At 42.5% G+C, this 16,534-nt stretch overlaps 1 protein-coding gene across 1 annotated transcript; it reads left to right on the forward strand.

The window, feature by feature from the left end:
- The first annotated feature begins 263 nt into the window (after window positions 1–263).
- On the forward strand, window positions 264–14,238 carry fgf4 (fibroblast growth factor 4). The gene is made up of 4 exons (XM_070898746.1): window positions 264–445; window positions 11,434–11,741; window positions 12,605–12,708; window positions 13,939–14,238. Exons 1-4 carry the CDS (start codon window positions 264–266, stop codon window positions 14,113–14,115), a joined length of 771 nt encoding a protein of 256 aa, XP_070754847.1. The 3' UTR covers window positions 14,116–14,238.
- The last annotated feature ends 2,296 nt before the right edge of the window (window positions 14,239–16,534 follow it).

Below are 16,534 nucleotides of genomic sequence, written 5' to 3' on the forward strand. Positions count from 1 at the left end.
ATTTCCATTTGCCTTCCTGATTACTTGCTGTACCTGCATGCTAACTTTTTGTGTTTCATGCACAAGAGCCCCCAGGTGCCTCTGTACTCCAGCATTTTGTAATCACTCTCCATTTAAATAATAATTTTGGGCCCGAACTTGGTCAAAGGCATGGCCTGCCCAAGTGCCACCCAAAGGACCGCTGATGGCCGCGAGAGACCAGGTGGTACTTTGCCAGGAAGATCCCTCTAAAAAAGGTGGCAGTATTGCCCGGCAGCCAAATAATGGCTTACGCCAATCAATCTGGGCAGCAGCAGACGGGAGCTCTCAATCTCGGCGGCAAATGCGAACCTCGGCAAAGTGTCGCCAAGGATCGAGTCGGGTCCAGGGAGGGGGTAACACTGAAAAGTAAAATCTTCACGAAAGAAATAAAAACACCAGAACACTTTCAGGGGATCCCATACAGGTAAGATGCTAAAAAATAAAAAATGAAAACATGTTCACAAACCTTTTTTTGCAGGTCTTCTTACTTACCGTCGGGGTTAGACCTGTCTCCATGCAGCAGTCCTCCCCCCTGCTGCTGCCGACTCCCGTCAACTCCCACCCGCACCAATATGGCAAATCGGTGAGCGGGAGGTCACTTACACGACTCAACCATTAGCGGGCGTCAGCGGGCAGCTCCCAGCGGTACTCACCTCTCACTGTCAGCAGACCAAGAGTAATCTGTCACCGAGGGGAGACCGCCAAAGAAACTCGGCGACAGTCGGCAGAAGCTGGTGGCAGTGGGAGGTAAGGCCACCAATTTCGGGCCCTTGCTTTTTTATTTTTTCTGCCAAAGTGGATAACCTCACACGTTCCCACATTATACTCCATCTGCCAAATTTTTGCCCATTCACTTAGCCTATATCCCTTTGCAGATTTGTTGTGTTGTCCTCACAATTTGCTTTCCCACCCATCTTTCTATCATCAGCAAACTTGGCTACCTTACACTCGGTCACTTCATCCAAATTATTAATATAGATTGTAAATAGTTGAGGCCCCAGCACTGATCTGTGTGGCACCCCACTTGTTACCGTTTGCCAACCGGAAAATTAACCATTTATCCCAACTTTCTATTTTCTGTTCGTTAGCTAATCCACTACCCATACGAATATATTACCCCCAACCTCGTGAGCTTTTATCTTGTGCAGTAACCTTTTATGTGACACCTTATCAAATGCCTTCTGGAAATCCAAATACACCACATCCACTGGTTGCCCCTTATCCACCCTGCTCATTACATCCTCAAAGAACTTCAGCAAATTTGTCAAACATGATTTTCCTTTCATAAAACTACGCTGACTGTGCTTGACTGTATTATGCTTTTCCAAATGTCCTGCTACTGTTTCCTTAATAAAGGACTCCAACATTTTCCCAACGACAGATATTAGGCTGCTTTCTGTCTGCCTCCTTTTTTAAATAATGGCGTTACATTTGCGGTTTTCCAATCTGCTGGGAATTTTGGTAGATTACAACCAATGCATCCACTATCTCTGCAGCCACTTCTTTTAAGACCCTAGGATGCAAGCCATCAGGTCCAGGGGATATGTCCACCTTTAGTTCCATTATTTTACCAAGTACTTCTTCTTTAGTGATCGTGATTGTTTTAAGTTCTTCCCTCTCTATAGCCCCTTGATTATCCATTATTGGAATGTTTTTAGTGTCTTCTACCATGAAGACCAATACAAAATATTTGTTCAAAGTCTCTGCCATTTCCCTATTCCCCATTATTAATTCCCCAGCCTCATCCTCTAAAGCACCAACATTTACTTTAGCCACTCTCTTTATTTTTATATACCTGTAGAGACTCTTACTGTCTGTTTTTATATTTTGTGCTAGTTTTCTCTCATAATCTATCTTCCCTCTTTATTATTTTTTTAGTCGTCCTTTGCTGGTTTTTAAAAGTTTCCCAATCATCTGGCCTCCCACTAATCTTGGCCACTTTGTATGCCATTGTTTTCAATTTGATACCACCCTTTATTTCCTTAGTTAGCCGCGGATGGTTATCCCTTCTCTTAAAGGCTTTCCTTCTCACTGGAATATATTTTTGTTGAGAGTTATGAAATATCTCCTTAAATGTCCGCCACTGCTTATCAACCGTCTTACACTTTAATCTATTTTCCCAGTCCACTTTAGCCAACTCTGCCTTCATACCTTTTTGGTCTCCTTTATTTAAGCTTAGGACACTGGTTTGAGATTCAACTTTCTCACTCTCCAACTAAATTTGAAATTCAACCACGCTATGATCACTCTTTCCTAGAGGATCCTTTACTAGATCATTTATTAATCCTGTCTCATTACACAGTACCAAATCTAAGATAGCCTGCTCATTGGTTGGTTCCGCAATGTACTGTTCAAGGAAACCATCCCGGATACATTTTATGAACTCTTCCTCAAGATTACCTTGGCCAATTTGCTTTGTCCAATCGATATGAAGATTAAAATCACCCATGGTTATTGCCGTACCTTTCTCACAAGCCTCCATTATTTCTATATTTATACTCCATCCAACAGTGTAGCTACTATTAGGGTCCCTATAGACTATGCCCACCAGTGACTTCTTCCCCTTATTATTTCTTATCTCCACCCAAACTGATTCTACATCTTGATCTTCTGAGCCAATATCATTTCTCACCACTGCACTGATCTCATCCTTTATTAACAGAGCTACCCCACCTCCTTTTCCTTTCTGTTGGTCCTTCTGAATTGTCATCTAGGGTGTCAACATTTGTGCTCTTTCATCTGTGCAGTCTCAACTGCCAGCACCTGAAGTGTTAATATGGATGTTTAGGATCTCCTTCCAAGAAGGAAAAGAAATGGCAGTGCTGGAGATATTATATGAGAAACTCGGTTCAGGTTGTTTTATTTTGCCTTGGTGGAAAGTGCAGTGTAACTTCAATATTGGAGATCAGCACATGTAACTCCTAGAAAGGGTAACTGTGTGTGGCAATAGCATAAGGTACATTCAGAGTAAGAAAGTATTGGGGATGCTTAGAGTTATATATGGTCACTATCCAACGTGTGTAAGATACAGTCTCATTGTTGACACAGTTGGGCATTTTTCAACAAGAGTGTGATTATCCACTTGTTGAAACTTTTGTTTCAGGCGGTTGATGTTTCCAAGATCTTCAGTATAAGTTCCAGCATTTCATGACGTGCAGTATGAAATATTGCAACCGCAGTTAATGTGGGGCTTGTGTCTGTGGTCATTTCAGCAGCGAATAAAACATGCCACATGTCGACAAGCCTGGCACAACTACATCTACTGCATGGCAGTACAGTGGAAAATACAATACATGCCTTCATGCACAGAGACAAAGAAAAGCAGGAACTTGTATTCATATAGCACCTTTCTGACCCTTAGGATGTCCCCGAGCCTTCACAGCCAATGAATTAATTTTGAAGTGTAGTCATTAAGTGTAGGCAATGTAAGCAGCCATGGTTCACATAGAAAGTCCCACAAACAGTAGAAGTAAGTGACCAGTTAATCTGTTTTTGGTCAGGTTGGTTGACATTGCAGTACTGCCTCATTGCTGCACTGAATTCGCAGGCTAGATTAAGACTAAATGCCAGTCTACATGTGTGTTACACTTTAGTCATGTTTTTCAAGTGTGACTAACATGACTAAAGTGTGAAAAAGTGCAACATCCCCACTGACACCTGGGAATTCCTGGCTCAAAACCGCTCAAAATGGAGGAGAAGCATCCAGGAAAGCGCCAAACACTTTGAGTCTCTTTGTCAGGAGCACACGGAAGCCAAGCACAAACAGCGGAAGGAACGGACGAGAAATCAAACACCCCACCTGCCCATCCCTTCAACCACCACCTGCCCCACCTGCGACAGAGACTGTAGATCCTGCATTAGTCCCATCAGTCACCTTCAAACTCATATTAGTGTGGAAGCAAGTCATTCTCGACTCCGGGGACTGCCTAAGAAGAAGAAGAAGACACTAAAGAGCTTGCTGGGCTTTGTACAGTCTGCATTAAACCAAACTGGAAAGTCAAGATACATCTGTTGCAGGCTTGTTTTAAGCATTAGGTAATTCCTGCAAATCCACTGGGAGGACAGACGAACCATCGTCAGTGTTCTCAATCAAGCCAACATCCCTAGCATCGAAGCACTGACCGTACTCGACCAGCTCTGTTGGGCGGGCCACATTGTTCACATACCCAACACAAGACTCCCAAAGCAAGTGCTCTACTCGGAATACCTACACGGCAAGCGATCCCCAGGTGGGCAGAGGAAACGTTTCAAGGACACCCTCCTTGATAAAGTGCAACATCCCCATCGACACCTGGGAATCCCTGGCCATAGATCACCTAAGTGGAGGAAGAGCATCCAGGAGGGTGCTGAGCACCTCGCGTCTCATCACCGAGAGCATGCAGAAATCAAGCGCAGACAGCGGAAGGAACGTGCGGCAAACCAGATTCCCCACCCACCCTTTCCTTCAACCACTGTCTGTCCCACCTGTGACAGAGACTGTAATTCCTGTATTGGACTGTACAGTCACCTGAGAACTTACTTTTAGAGTGGAAGCAAGTCTTCCTCGATTTTGAGGGACTGCCTATGATGATGATGAATTCTTACATATGGTTGGTCACCTTGATGTGCCTTTCATTTAACTTTACAGTGCAGCATGTGCAAATTGTATCTCATTAATCATTCTGATTTGTAAGGATTCTACGGTATTATTGAAAACTCTGCTCAATTGAAAATGACCAGATTACAATATATTTGTAAACAGCAAAGACAACATCACCCACAGAGGCATACCAAATTATTTGGAGTAGTAGAGTATTAATGACCCACTTTAAGCTTAGTTTCATCTGAACCAAACTTTGCAGTTCGACAAGAACATTTTGATGAAGTTCTCAAAGTTTATCAAGTTTTGCTACACAATTAAAAATTTAAAAACATGGCCTCTACCCCAACCTGCCAATAGTTTACAGGAGAAGACGACTCTTCATCATTTCATTGCTTTGGCTTCAAATGTCAACTGGAAAATTAATCATGCTGTATCTCCTCCATACGGAATGGGTTTCCAGGCTGTGACTTGGAGCTGTGCACCTATACTTTCTGACAGCTTTGTGTTAAAATCGGTTACATTGTTTAACAATTCCCCACTATGCTTCATTTAGTCACAACAGCCACACTGCTTCACAAAATCCACTGGTTCAAGGATGAATCATAGCCTATAGGTCACCACATGTTGAGAGTGCACACGTGTTTGGGAGACACTGGTTATGTGAGGTCTTTCAGCTGTCAAAACCTGAAGTTCAAGTGCATAAAAACTCATTAGAATGGGTTAATCTTGCAATACACATAGATGGGACATGTAGGAACAGGATAATAGAATCGTTTTACACCAAAGTAAAACAAATTGCCACATCCATGTTCTTGAATTATATGGATTAGCAACTTGATATGGCATAAAATCCAACATATTTGCTTAGCACTGTAGCAAATTGAATGCACTGAGTTGCTTCGTAAACTGTGGAGTTGTAACTTTAAACAAAGTTATATAAAGAGGTCTACAGCACTCTTTTATTGTGTATTGCAACTTGGTGTCATTCGTGTAGCTGTTCAATGTTTAATTCCTGAGTGGATGAAAAGGAAGCAAAGGTTTCATACAGGGTTAGGGGCTTCAGAAAAATCAAAAAATGATATATGTAAAAGGGCAGTCATACAAGGGGAGAATGTTGTGTATTCATTTGAGATGAGGCGAGCTGCTATTCAAGCAGAGGGATTTATGCTAGATTGATGGTTAAATATATTTTCATAGAATCATAGAAATGTATGGCACAGAAGGAGGCCACTTGGCCCATCGTGTCCGTTCCAGACAAAAAAGAGCTAATCCCACTTTCCAGCTCTTGGTCCGTAGCCTTGTAGGTTACAGCACTTGAGTATATCCAAGTATTTTAAAAATGTGCATATACAAGTATTTTTTAAATGTGAAGAGGGTTTCTGCCTCTACCACCCTTTCAGGCAGTGAGTTCCAGACTTTCTGGGTGAGAAAAGTTATCCTCAACTCCCCTCTAATCCTTCTACCAATTACTTTAAATCTATACCCCTGGTTATTGACCTCTCTGCTAAGGGAAATAGATCCTTCCTATCCACTCTATCTAGGCCCCTCATAATTTTATACACATTTTGAAAAAAAAATGGTAAATGAAAGTGCAACTCACATTTTCAACATCTTACAGCCAGTTCATGGATAGCCAGTGAATCCCAGTGTTAAACGGGTGGTGCAATATGCAATATATAGTGGATCATTGACTTGGATGAAGGAATAGAGAGTTGCACATCCAAGTTTGCAGATAACACTATATTATGAGACACAATAAATTATGTAGATGGGAGCAGGAAAGGTATCGACAGATCAAGTGAATGGGAAAAATTGTGTTAGATGGAGTTCAACATGGGGAAGTGTGAGGTCATCCACTTTGGACCCAAAGGAGACAGATCAGAATATTTTCTAAATGGCAAGAGATTAGAAACTGTCGAGGAGCAGAGAGATTTGGGTGTCCAGATACACTAATCGCAAAAAACAAGTGAACAGGTACAAAAAATAATCAAAAAATGGAATGTTGGCCTTTATCTCAAGAGAAAAAAGTTGGAATAACTGGGAGGAAGTTAATGTTTCAGTTGTACAGAAGCTTGGTCAAACCCGATCTGGAGTACTGCATTTCATTTTGCGTACCATACCTTAGGAAAGATTTGCTGGCCTTGAAAAGGTGTCATGCATATTCACCAGAAACACACCAGCTCTTAGAGGGTTAATATATGAGAGTCTCTCCCCACAAAACGCTATGGATGCTGGGTCAACTGCAGATTTCAAGACTGAGATCAACAGATTTTTAATTAAGCAAAGGTATCAAGGGATACAGATCAAAGGTGGGTAAATGGAGTTAAGGTACATATCAGCCATGATCTAATTGAATGGTCGAACAGGCTCGAGGGGCTGTATGGCCTAAGTGTCAGAATTAGCTTAGTGGTAGCACTTTCATCAAATTGTAGTTGGTTAAGGTCCCACTCCAGAGACATAATCTGGATTATGATGGAGTGCTGTACTGTCAGAGGTGCCGTCTTCCACATGAGACATTAAACCAAGGCACTGTCTACCCTCTTAGGTGGACATAAAAGACCCAAGGGACTAATTTGAAGAATAGCAGAGGAGTTCTCCTGGCCTACCTGGCCAATATTCATCAAGTAACACCACTAAGAAAAGCGTTTCTAGTTATTTATCTCATTGTTGTTTGTGCGATGCCATTTCCTACATTACAACACTGACTGCACTTCAAAAATAACTTAATTGGCAGTTAAGCATTTTGGGACATCCTGAGATTGTGAAAGGCACGATATAAATGCATGTTATTGCTTTCTTCTTAATCCTTTTCATCTATGAGCAACTGCAATTCTAACCTATGAAAATTATTAGAAAAATTAAGACATTCTAGATATTAATTCGGAGGTGCGGAGGGAGCGGAATGGGGGGAGGGGGTGGGGGGCTGCTTTGAGTTGAGGAAACCCAGAAGAATGGGTTTCCCTTAGGACCTGCTGAATTTAATGGCAGGACCTGATTAGCATTTTTTATTTCCATTTCCCAGACACAGCCAGCAAGATTGAGAGGCCAGATTGAAAGGCTGGCTGGCTATCGGGATGGTAGGTCTTTGGCACCAGTCCGCAGACAGGGAGTAAGCAGAAGGGAGAGGCTGGGGTGGGGGGAAGATTGGAAGCCAAAGTCAAGATTGGACACCGGAGCATGGCGGGGAGGGAAATTGGAGGCTGGGGTCGAGGAAATCAGAGGCGACAGGGAAGATTGGAAGTCGGAACAAGGGGTTATTGGAGACTAGAATGAAGATCGGAGGCCAGAGAAAAGATCAGAGGCTAGAGTTGGGGGGAGATAAGAGGCCTGGTGGAAGAGATCAGAAGGGTTCAACTGGGTGTCCGATTGCAGGGGATGGGTGAAGCAACTAAACTGGATCCAGCGGGTAAGTGGAAAGGCACTTACCTCCTAGATCCAGCAGTCCTCACCTCCCTTTAGCCGCCAGGTTTCCTGGGGCCCGGAAAACTCGTCCGGCCAAGATTACATTTAAAACGGTGATTAAATATGAGGCACTTAGCCCCCTCATTGTAATATTTAAATTGCCAACCCGCCTCCTGGGAGCAGGTTTCTCGCCCGCCACCCACCTCCGTTAAAACGCGAATAGGAGCGGGATTCAGATTTTTAAAATGTTAACATCCCACCAGACCCAAACATGGCCATTTGGGGAGGGGGGGGGGGGGGGTTAAAATCCTTCCTCTCCTGAAAATCAATTATTTTCTGGCCAAGTAACATTCACCTCCATCTGTTTACAGCATTATCTGCTCTCCGGTCGGCGAGGTCCCCCTACACCTGTTCGAATATTTCCAACCCTTTATCTGCTCCCTGTGATTGTTGCTTAAGTTGCCCATGGTGAGTCGATGGGCCATTCTGTGCGCGCAACATCAATGCAATCGGCAAACATTCTCGCTCAGGAAGGAGGTTTGATCACTGCAAACGACGACAACAAGCAACGATTTCCCAAAAGGCGAGACACAGCAAATGTGCCGACTGAATAAAGATATGGGGGCGTGTGTGCAAAAGCGCCCGCCGACAATATAAAAAAAAAACAGTCCCAGTTCAGAAGAAGGGAGAGAGAGAGAAAAGAGTCTCCCACAGTGACTGCAGCTATCCGGGCTGGGCCACCAGGAGAGAGGCCCACATTCCTGCCCCAGCCTGCAGACCATGTAAACGGACTTTTTTTTTCTTATTATACAGAATCAACCAGACGTGAACGTGAGAAAACGTTGTCATGCGGATCTGGCCCTCGATGGCCAATTTCCACTAAAAGGGATGCAAAGGCCACAGAGGGACGTGTCTGCTTTATCATTGAAACAAAAAAACCCCAAAGGGAACATTTTGGAGTTGAGCAATGGTTTCAAGTCTGAGTCAAGGGGCATTTGTATATGGACCCACCTCCCTCCCCCCCCCCAAAAAAAACAAGGCAATAGATAGACGTTCATTCCCATTGTCCGTCTTGTCTGATGAATGCATTCTAATTAAACAGGATTAACCTATTGATTTCCACCGCTAGAATGAGCGATAGATTGACACAGCACAGAAGGAGGCCTTTCGGCCCGTCGTGCCTGTGCCGGCTCGCTGAAAGAGCTATCCAATTCGTCCCAGTCCTCTGCTCTTTCCCCACATCCCTGCATGGTTTGTTTTTAGATTTTAAAGTATAATCCACTTCCCTTCGCTGTAAACTTTTGGTCAGTTTTCACTGCATTGTTGAGTGTTTCTTTCAACTTAAAGATTATGGTTTAACTAGAATGTTGTGGGTTCATGTCCCACTCCAGATACTTGAGCACAAAAATCCAGGCTGACACTCCAGTGCAGTGCTGAGGGAGTGCTGTACTGTCGGAGGTGCCATCTTTCAGCTGAGACCTGAAACCGAGACCTCCTCTGTTCTCTCAGGTGGCCCTAAAAGATCCCATGGCACTATTTCGATGAAGTGCAGGAGAGTTTACTCGGGTATCCTATAACTATATTTATTCCTCAATCAACATAACAAAAACACATGATCTGGTCATTATCACATGGCTGTCTGTGGGAGCTTGCTGTGCGCTAATTGGCTGCCGGGTTTCCCACATTACAACAGTGACTGCACTTCAAAAAGTACTTCATTGGCTGTAAAGCGCGTTGGGACATCGGGTGGTCATGAAAGGTGCTATATAAATGCAAGTCTTTTTTTAAGTGCTAGTGACATCCAAGTGAGCTGAAACAAATGATCATGGCGCGTCAATATTGGCCATCACATCTTTCAAAGTGAAAGGCACCTGTGCATAGAAGCAATGACTAAACAAACTCACAATCCATCGTACCATTACTGAATGCATTGGAAACCCGAGGTCCCAGTAACATGAAAATACAGCTCGAACACTCACTGATAGATGTATTAGCTCTTTCAAAAAACAAAAGAGCATGATGGAAGGTCATTGATTTTCACACCTTCACTGAGCTGTCACCTCGCCCGCGGCGGTTCTATTCCCCCGAACGCGGCGCAGCGGGGGGGCTCTTCAAATGTTCTTTGCCTCAAGTGCAAAAGGCAAAATTACTGCTGGTTGCAAAGACCTGACTCATTTTTTTAACACGTTGTGCGTCGATGCACTGTTTCGTCCAAACTTTCGGCCACCTGTCGACTTTGCAATGCTGGTGGATGTGACCGGATGCGCATTCATCATGTAAAAGCTATCATTTGGCATGCTTCTTGACAAGTCCAGTATAATTCATTATTCTGGGAAATGCCTCAATTCTAAAACTTACAGCAACTGGGGAAACATTTGAAGCAAGATGTGGGGTAGTATTATCCCAATATAGATCAAAATAAGTCTATTTAAAAGGCGGTTGTTTTCATTTTATTTATATTTGGTGCCTTTCTAATCGTGTCCCAGAACTTAAAATGTCCAAACAAAATAAAAAGGTAACGGTCCCCAACACTCGAAGCCTATTGCCATCTGCTTTATTGTAATAGTACTTTATTGCATTTTACAGCGCGGTGGACTGTTTAACGGTGGCTGCCATACAATACAAGCAAACTTTTTAAGTAGAAAGAAATTGTCAAAACTCATTAGAAAAGTTAAAATACTGAACTTGGCACACTTTTTCCAAGTTTTGCTCGATGAATTTTAGCAAGGCGTCAGACTGCTCAACTTTTTCCAGCGTCCCGGGTTAGGGGCCGACATAAAATATGACATTCCGTCAAATATTTATATGTATACATTCTGTATATATATGTATAGAGATTATATAGATATTTATATGTACTGATTATATATGTATATATCCTGCTTATATATATTCTGCTTATAAATATATATAAATGTTCTGTTTTTACATATATTTTTCACATGCATAAAATTAAATGCAGAGAAAAGTTGTAAACGTTAATTTCAAAACAAGTTTGGTCAGTGTGAAATCACTGGCGCGTGACTCACGTTGATGTGAATTTGCAAAGTTGAATTGAATGGGGTAGGTGGTGATGTAATAGGTAACCATGCAGATGGATATAAATATCGTGGTCAGGGGGTAGTCGGTATGGCTGTACTGTCAGAGGAAGAAGACTTCACAGAGAGCTCTCCTCTTGACTCCAAAATTGATCATTTGACGCGGATTGCAAGTTCAAATAAACTTCCTTAAGCCGGCTCTCGCATAGGAGGGCCCCCATGCAGCCGTCAGATGTAACAGATCAGCTCATCTAGACGCTGAGCATTTGTGTGTGTGTGTGTGTGTGTCTTTTTTTAATGTGCGCCCAAAATAAAGCGAGAAAGTGGAGCTAGAGTCGAAGTATTTTTAGTTGCAATCGATTCGCAACCACGTGTGCCCATGTTGATCAGGATGTTCTGCAAGGCAACTATTCAATCGGCCTCCTTGCCAATCCTGCTCCTTGGACTTGTCTCTGGTTTGGTGCGCTGCGCCCCTCTCTCTGCCCAGCCCAACGCCACCCTGGAGCGCCGGTGGGAAACCCTGCTGTCCCGCTCCATGCCTCGCGTCCCCGGGGAGAGGAAGGACATCAGCCGGGAGACTGACTATTTGCTGGGCATCAAAAGGCAGCGACGGCTCTACTGCAACGTGGGCATCGGGTTTCATCTTCAAGTGTTGCCCGATGGTCGGATAAATGGGATACACAACGAGAATCGGTACAGTAAGTACTAACCCGTTCACCGCTAGAAGTTGCCGTGCACGCTAGCAGTACTGTAATTATAAACTCTCTGGCGGATGTTATACCGCTGTTTATTTTTAGATGGATTTATAGAATGAGGTTTTTTTTTCTTCTGGGATACCCAGTTGTGTGTCCGAGATGTGTTGGTCATTCGCAAAGAATGTTTCAGACTTTTTGCCTTGTTGCGGTCAAAAGTTTTGACAAGCACTGAACCAAGAGGGGGAAAGAGGATAAGACCAAATCGTAAGCATTTTAATGCGAACATGTCGAGGTAAATCGCAGCCAAAAAAGCTTGTCAGATCGCAGCAAGTGCCCCTTGATAATAAGTTTCAACCTGTGCGTTATGGGCTGTTTAATGATTGCTTTGAGGCGACTGTCTGCGAAGTGCGGTGTGCTCGCTGCTGTTTATGCCCTGGGGAATTAAGTTAACCATGCCGGTTTCTTAAAATATGTAAGTGGCGAGGATCCTTCTGCGTGCAATGTTCCCAAAGCGGCAGAAAATACACTTGGTTACTCATTTCTGTCAGTTCCCATGTCATGGGCAATGTTCTATGCCTGCATTCCCTGTGCAAGACATTACACCATTTCATAAATGAAATCGCTTCGAGCGATATATTTTTTTTTCTGATGTCGAAAATAAATCAGGTGTTCTTACCCCCCTCAACATCTGGCCCTTGATTCAAACCTCCAGCATTTACAGGGTGCAGCAGCTTTTTAATCACGCAGAATTGTCGCCACATCAAACACCTCAGCAAACTCTTTAACAGAGTTGCGGTTTAGTTGGGTGTTTGGCAATGAACGCAGGAAGCACTGTTGACATGTCTCTCTTCCCCCCCTCTGCACAGGTCTTTTGGAAATTTCTCCCGTGGAAAGGGGAGTCGTCAGCCTGCTTGGTGTCAGAAGTGGGCTGTTTGTAGCCATGAATAGCAAAGGCAAACTCTACGGGTCTGTAAGTACAAACGAGTTATTGTGTGTCAGTCTGCTAGATAGTTCATATCACTTGCTGATGACATGTGAGTGTGTACTTAAGACGACACTTTGAAGGTCTATTATGCATTATATTGTCATTCGACAGGAACTGCATTCTTGAAGTGCTGTATATATTTTATTGTGCGCGGAGGGTGAAATATAGATAGATGCTGCTGCTGTGGATCAGCTAGTCCGTCTTTCAAGTACATTCCATTCCTTGCATTGCCAGCCAGCACATGCACCTACTGTCCTCCCCAGTGTAAAACAGGATCAGTCAAAGTGGACCACCCATATTGTACAGTCTTCCCACATATAGAGCAATTTCTTTTTGTTCCCCTGGACAATTGTGGCCATAATTAAGTCTCCTTCTTCCAAAATGTTGCGCCACAATTTACCTGTCACAGGAAAACAATTTAAACAACTTGTAGCAGTAGCCCTTTCCCAAATGAGACAAATTGTTGTGTTTTACCTGCTTATAGTTAGGGCATTTCCTCTCTGAGTCAAAAGTGAACACTGGTGATCGTCGCCATTGGGAGATGGTCATTTAACTTTATTTCAGCCAAGCACCCCATCAGTTGTACAGTGTCAGAAGATAGGACTCTTAATGTTAATCATACAGGTTACTGGTTGTGCTAAGGGCCCAAACCACACCGATGTCAATGGTTTAAATAAAATCATAGCATCTCTTGGTTAAATAGTGGAGACACAGCTCTTGAAATGACCATGAACATCACACAAGCAATGCTTTCATAGAAAGATCAGAGGCAAAGAAATATGACGAATAAATATTTAGAGTCAGCTGTCAGGGTGTCTGGAATATGGGCTCACAACTTCCCAAGTGGCTGTTGAGAACTGGGCAACGTCCAATGTTTAGTTTATTTAATTAAGGAGAATTATAAGTCAGACCAGCCAACTTCCTAGCAACTATCGCAGGGCTCATGAAATAAGTGCGATCAAAGTAAGAAACTTAAACTCCATTGCCAGCCCAGTTAAGAAAACTACCAAAAGATTTTAGTCAATGACCAGTCTGGACTCTTTTCGAATTTTATTGCACAACAGAGTCTGTGTCACATCATTTTGCATGGGTTGTTCCTGTGCACACCTTTGGAGTGTAGAATAACTGAATTGGAATCTCGGTGCTTTTGTATTTTGCGATAATGGTTTAAGCAGATACACAGTCCCACTAAGAATTTATCTTCTTACTCTCCAGGCATACTACAGTGATGAATGCAAGTTCAACGAAGTGCTACTGCCCAATAATTACAACGCCTACGAGTCCAGAGCGTACCCGACCATGTACATGGCGTTGAGCAAGAATGGCAAAACGAAGAAAGGCAACAAAGTATCACCCATAATGACAATGACTCATTTTCTGCCGAGAATCTGAGAGGGGCTCGCCTCGGAAATTACCTCAGGAGGGACGCCTAATTGTGGGGATGGGGGCTGAACCTCGGTCGGTGCACTTTCAGGAAAGCTTTATGCAAGACGAGTAGGTGTATCATATATTTAAATTAATTGTGACTAAATATTTAAATCTGTATATTTTTGCTCAGAAGGTTTATTTATAGTTTTGCTGATTTTATATTTCTGCGAACGTTGTTCCTCTTTGTGCAACATGGTGCATCGTGGGTGTGTGTGTGTGTTAAAATTGTCACAGGTGTGCTGCTATTACATCTTTTTTAAAACGTGAAACGGAATTCCTATATACAATGGGTTTGCACTGTTCTGAATAATCTTGTGTAATGGAGGTCCGTGTTGTGGTTGTATATTGAATTGTTTCTCAAGGTACTAAAGTCTTCACTCATGACGTTTTGGTAAATGTTGTCAATTTTTATATGTCTGCTTGTAACAATGCTCGGTATCTGACCTTTGTGCAGTGTTGCTGTGTAATTTCAATGGAATCCGTCTACTTCTGGTACGGAAAGTACAGTGTTGAAGTACTAACCCACAAATCTGTTTTTAGATCTGCTGCTGCTGAACTTTGAACTCTCCTGCAGTCAATCTTTGTCAGATCTTCAGGTCAGAAGCTATCCTTAACCTACCTATAAGCTTCAGCATTTTAGCGTTATAAATGACCATATGCTTTAAAGGAGCATTTTCTGTCCTATTTATGGCACCTCAGGGAATTACTTGACTTAGACCTAGTAAGTATCACTAATATACTTTGCAGGTTTGATCAACCCATACTAATGATCTTCTGAAAATGATACCAAGATATCTGCTGTGAATCTTGGGCAGATTTTTTAATTTACGCAGTGTTGTGGAGGAGATGCTGCTGCTTTCTTATCATTTTCCATTCCTGAATTCAAAAATTATCTACCTCATTTTAAGAAGCCGGAATAAAACAGTCTCCTCATAAAAGCTGCATAGGAACTCAGGATTGTGGGTTTGCCCCTGAAATATTGTTGGTGATCTTAAGTCAACATGCTACCATATGTAGCCAAAAGTAGCCAGTAGGGCGTCTATTGCATCCTAGTTGAGCCTTGTCACGTTTGAGCTATCTTTACCCAGTGATTTACTTTTAGTAGGGATAATCATGGTGAAAATATTTGCAGACAGCTGTTAGACTGCACTATATGGTCATTGCGTAACCCTATATTTTCTTTATATATTTTTCAAACCGTACCTCAGCACTCCAAGCAAAAGAAAACAGCAGCAAATTTTATTCAAACAATACGTTTGGGGGTGGGGGGCGAGGGGGGTGGGGGAGAGAAAAATGAACAAAACCTTTTTCAGAGTTTGAAAAAATAAAGAAACAAATGTTATCCAGTCATGTGGTGGAGTTGGGGGTCTAGTTACGTAGTCCAGATGGGGGCTGCCATAAATTGTAGACAGAGATTCTAAGGTCCTTGTTAAAATGTCTTCTGCTCTGCTCATTGCTGCTAAGGTGGGGAAAAAATGAACCCTAAATCCTGGGTTTGACACTTATGGGTCTGACGATAACAGAACCTTTAGTCCAGTTTCCAACATTCCTTTTGATAAGCTGCTACTCACTTTACTAGAACTTTTAAGGTTACTAAATGTTTTAGCCAGGGTGACCTTGAGGAAGAAAGCTACTCAGAACCAAAACGTTCAGTGAGATCAGCAAAACTCTTGCCAGGACAAGGTTCACTCTTTCCTTCTGTATTCAATGTTTTAAGAGGTCTGCATGTTAAAACATCCATTTCTGGTCCTCTGCTTTAGCCTCAGTGGGGTTAGTGTGCGGATTGCTTCTGTGAGTGAAATTACCGGTGTCCTGTGTTCCTTCCAATACTGTGTGTGTAACTTGAATCATTGTCATCATCCTGAGGCATACATAACTGCCCATGTTAGGGGCGTGCAAAGGTTTCAGTTTGTTTGATTAATTGTTCATCTTGCTTCTGGCACAGCCAATGTAAAGTTAAGGTTCAAATCCTAATTGAGACAATGGGAATGGGAATCTTGTAGGAGATAATGCATTCACCAGCAATGAGTAAAAGTAGAGTGAGTTAAAAAAAATATATACTGGAAATCTGAAAAAAAACAGAAAATGTTAGAAGTACACAACAGGTCCATAAGCATGTGTAAGAAAAAAAAAAGATGGATTCCTGTCTTGGGTGTAGACCCATTGTCATAGTGTTTTCATTTCAATATTTAACTTATGTCACTTTTACAGCATGATCTAGTATAAAACCTTTATTTTCAGATATCATTAGTACTCTGATGATATGCCCATGCATATCCAAACTATATAATTACATTTGCAAAACAATAGTTGAACCCATGCTGTTGCAAAACCTGCACATTCTCTATCAACTAATATTCCATTTCCATGCTGCTATTTTGGA

This window comes from Pristiophorus japonicus, chromosome 14 (assembly GCF_044704955.1).
Source record: "Pristiophorus japonicus isolate sPriJap1 chromosome 14, sPriJap1.hap1, whole genome shotgun sequence".
Classification (NCBI taxonomy): domain Eukaryota; kingdom Metazoa; phylum Chordata; class Chondrichthyes; family Pristiophoridae; genus Pristiophorus; species Pristiophorus japonicus.

Excerpts from the sequence above, each read along its gene's own strand:
- fgf4 (XM_070898746.1), top strand. The coding sequence starts at position 264 with ATGGCTTACGCCAATCAATCTGGGCAGCAGCAGACGGGAGCTCTCAAT. Across the intron at positions 446-11,433 it reads TTTCAGGGGATCCCATACAG|GATGTTCTGCAAGGCAACTA; the intron begins GTAAGATGCTAA and ends CATGTTGATCAG. Across the intron at positions 12,709-13,938 it reads AAGGCAAACTCTACGGGTCT|GCATACTACAGTGATGAATG; the intron begins GTAAGTACAAAC and ends CTTACTCTCCAG.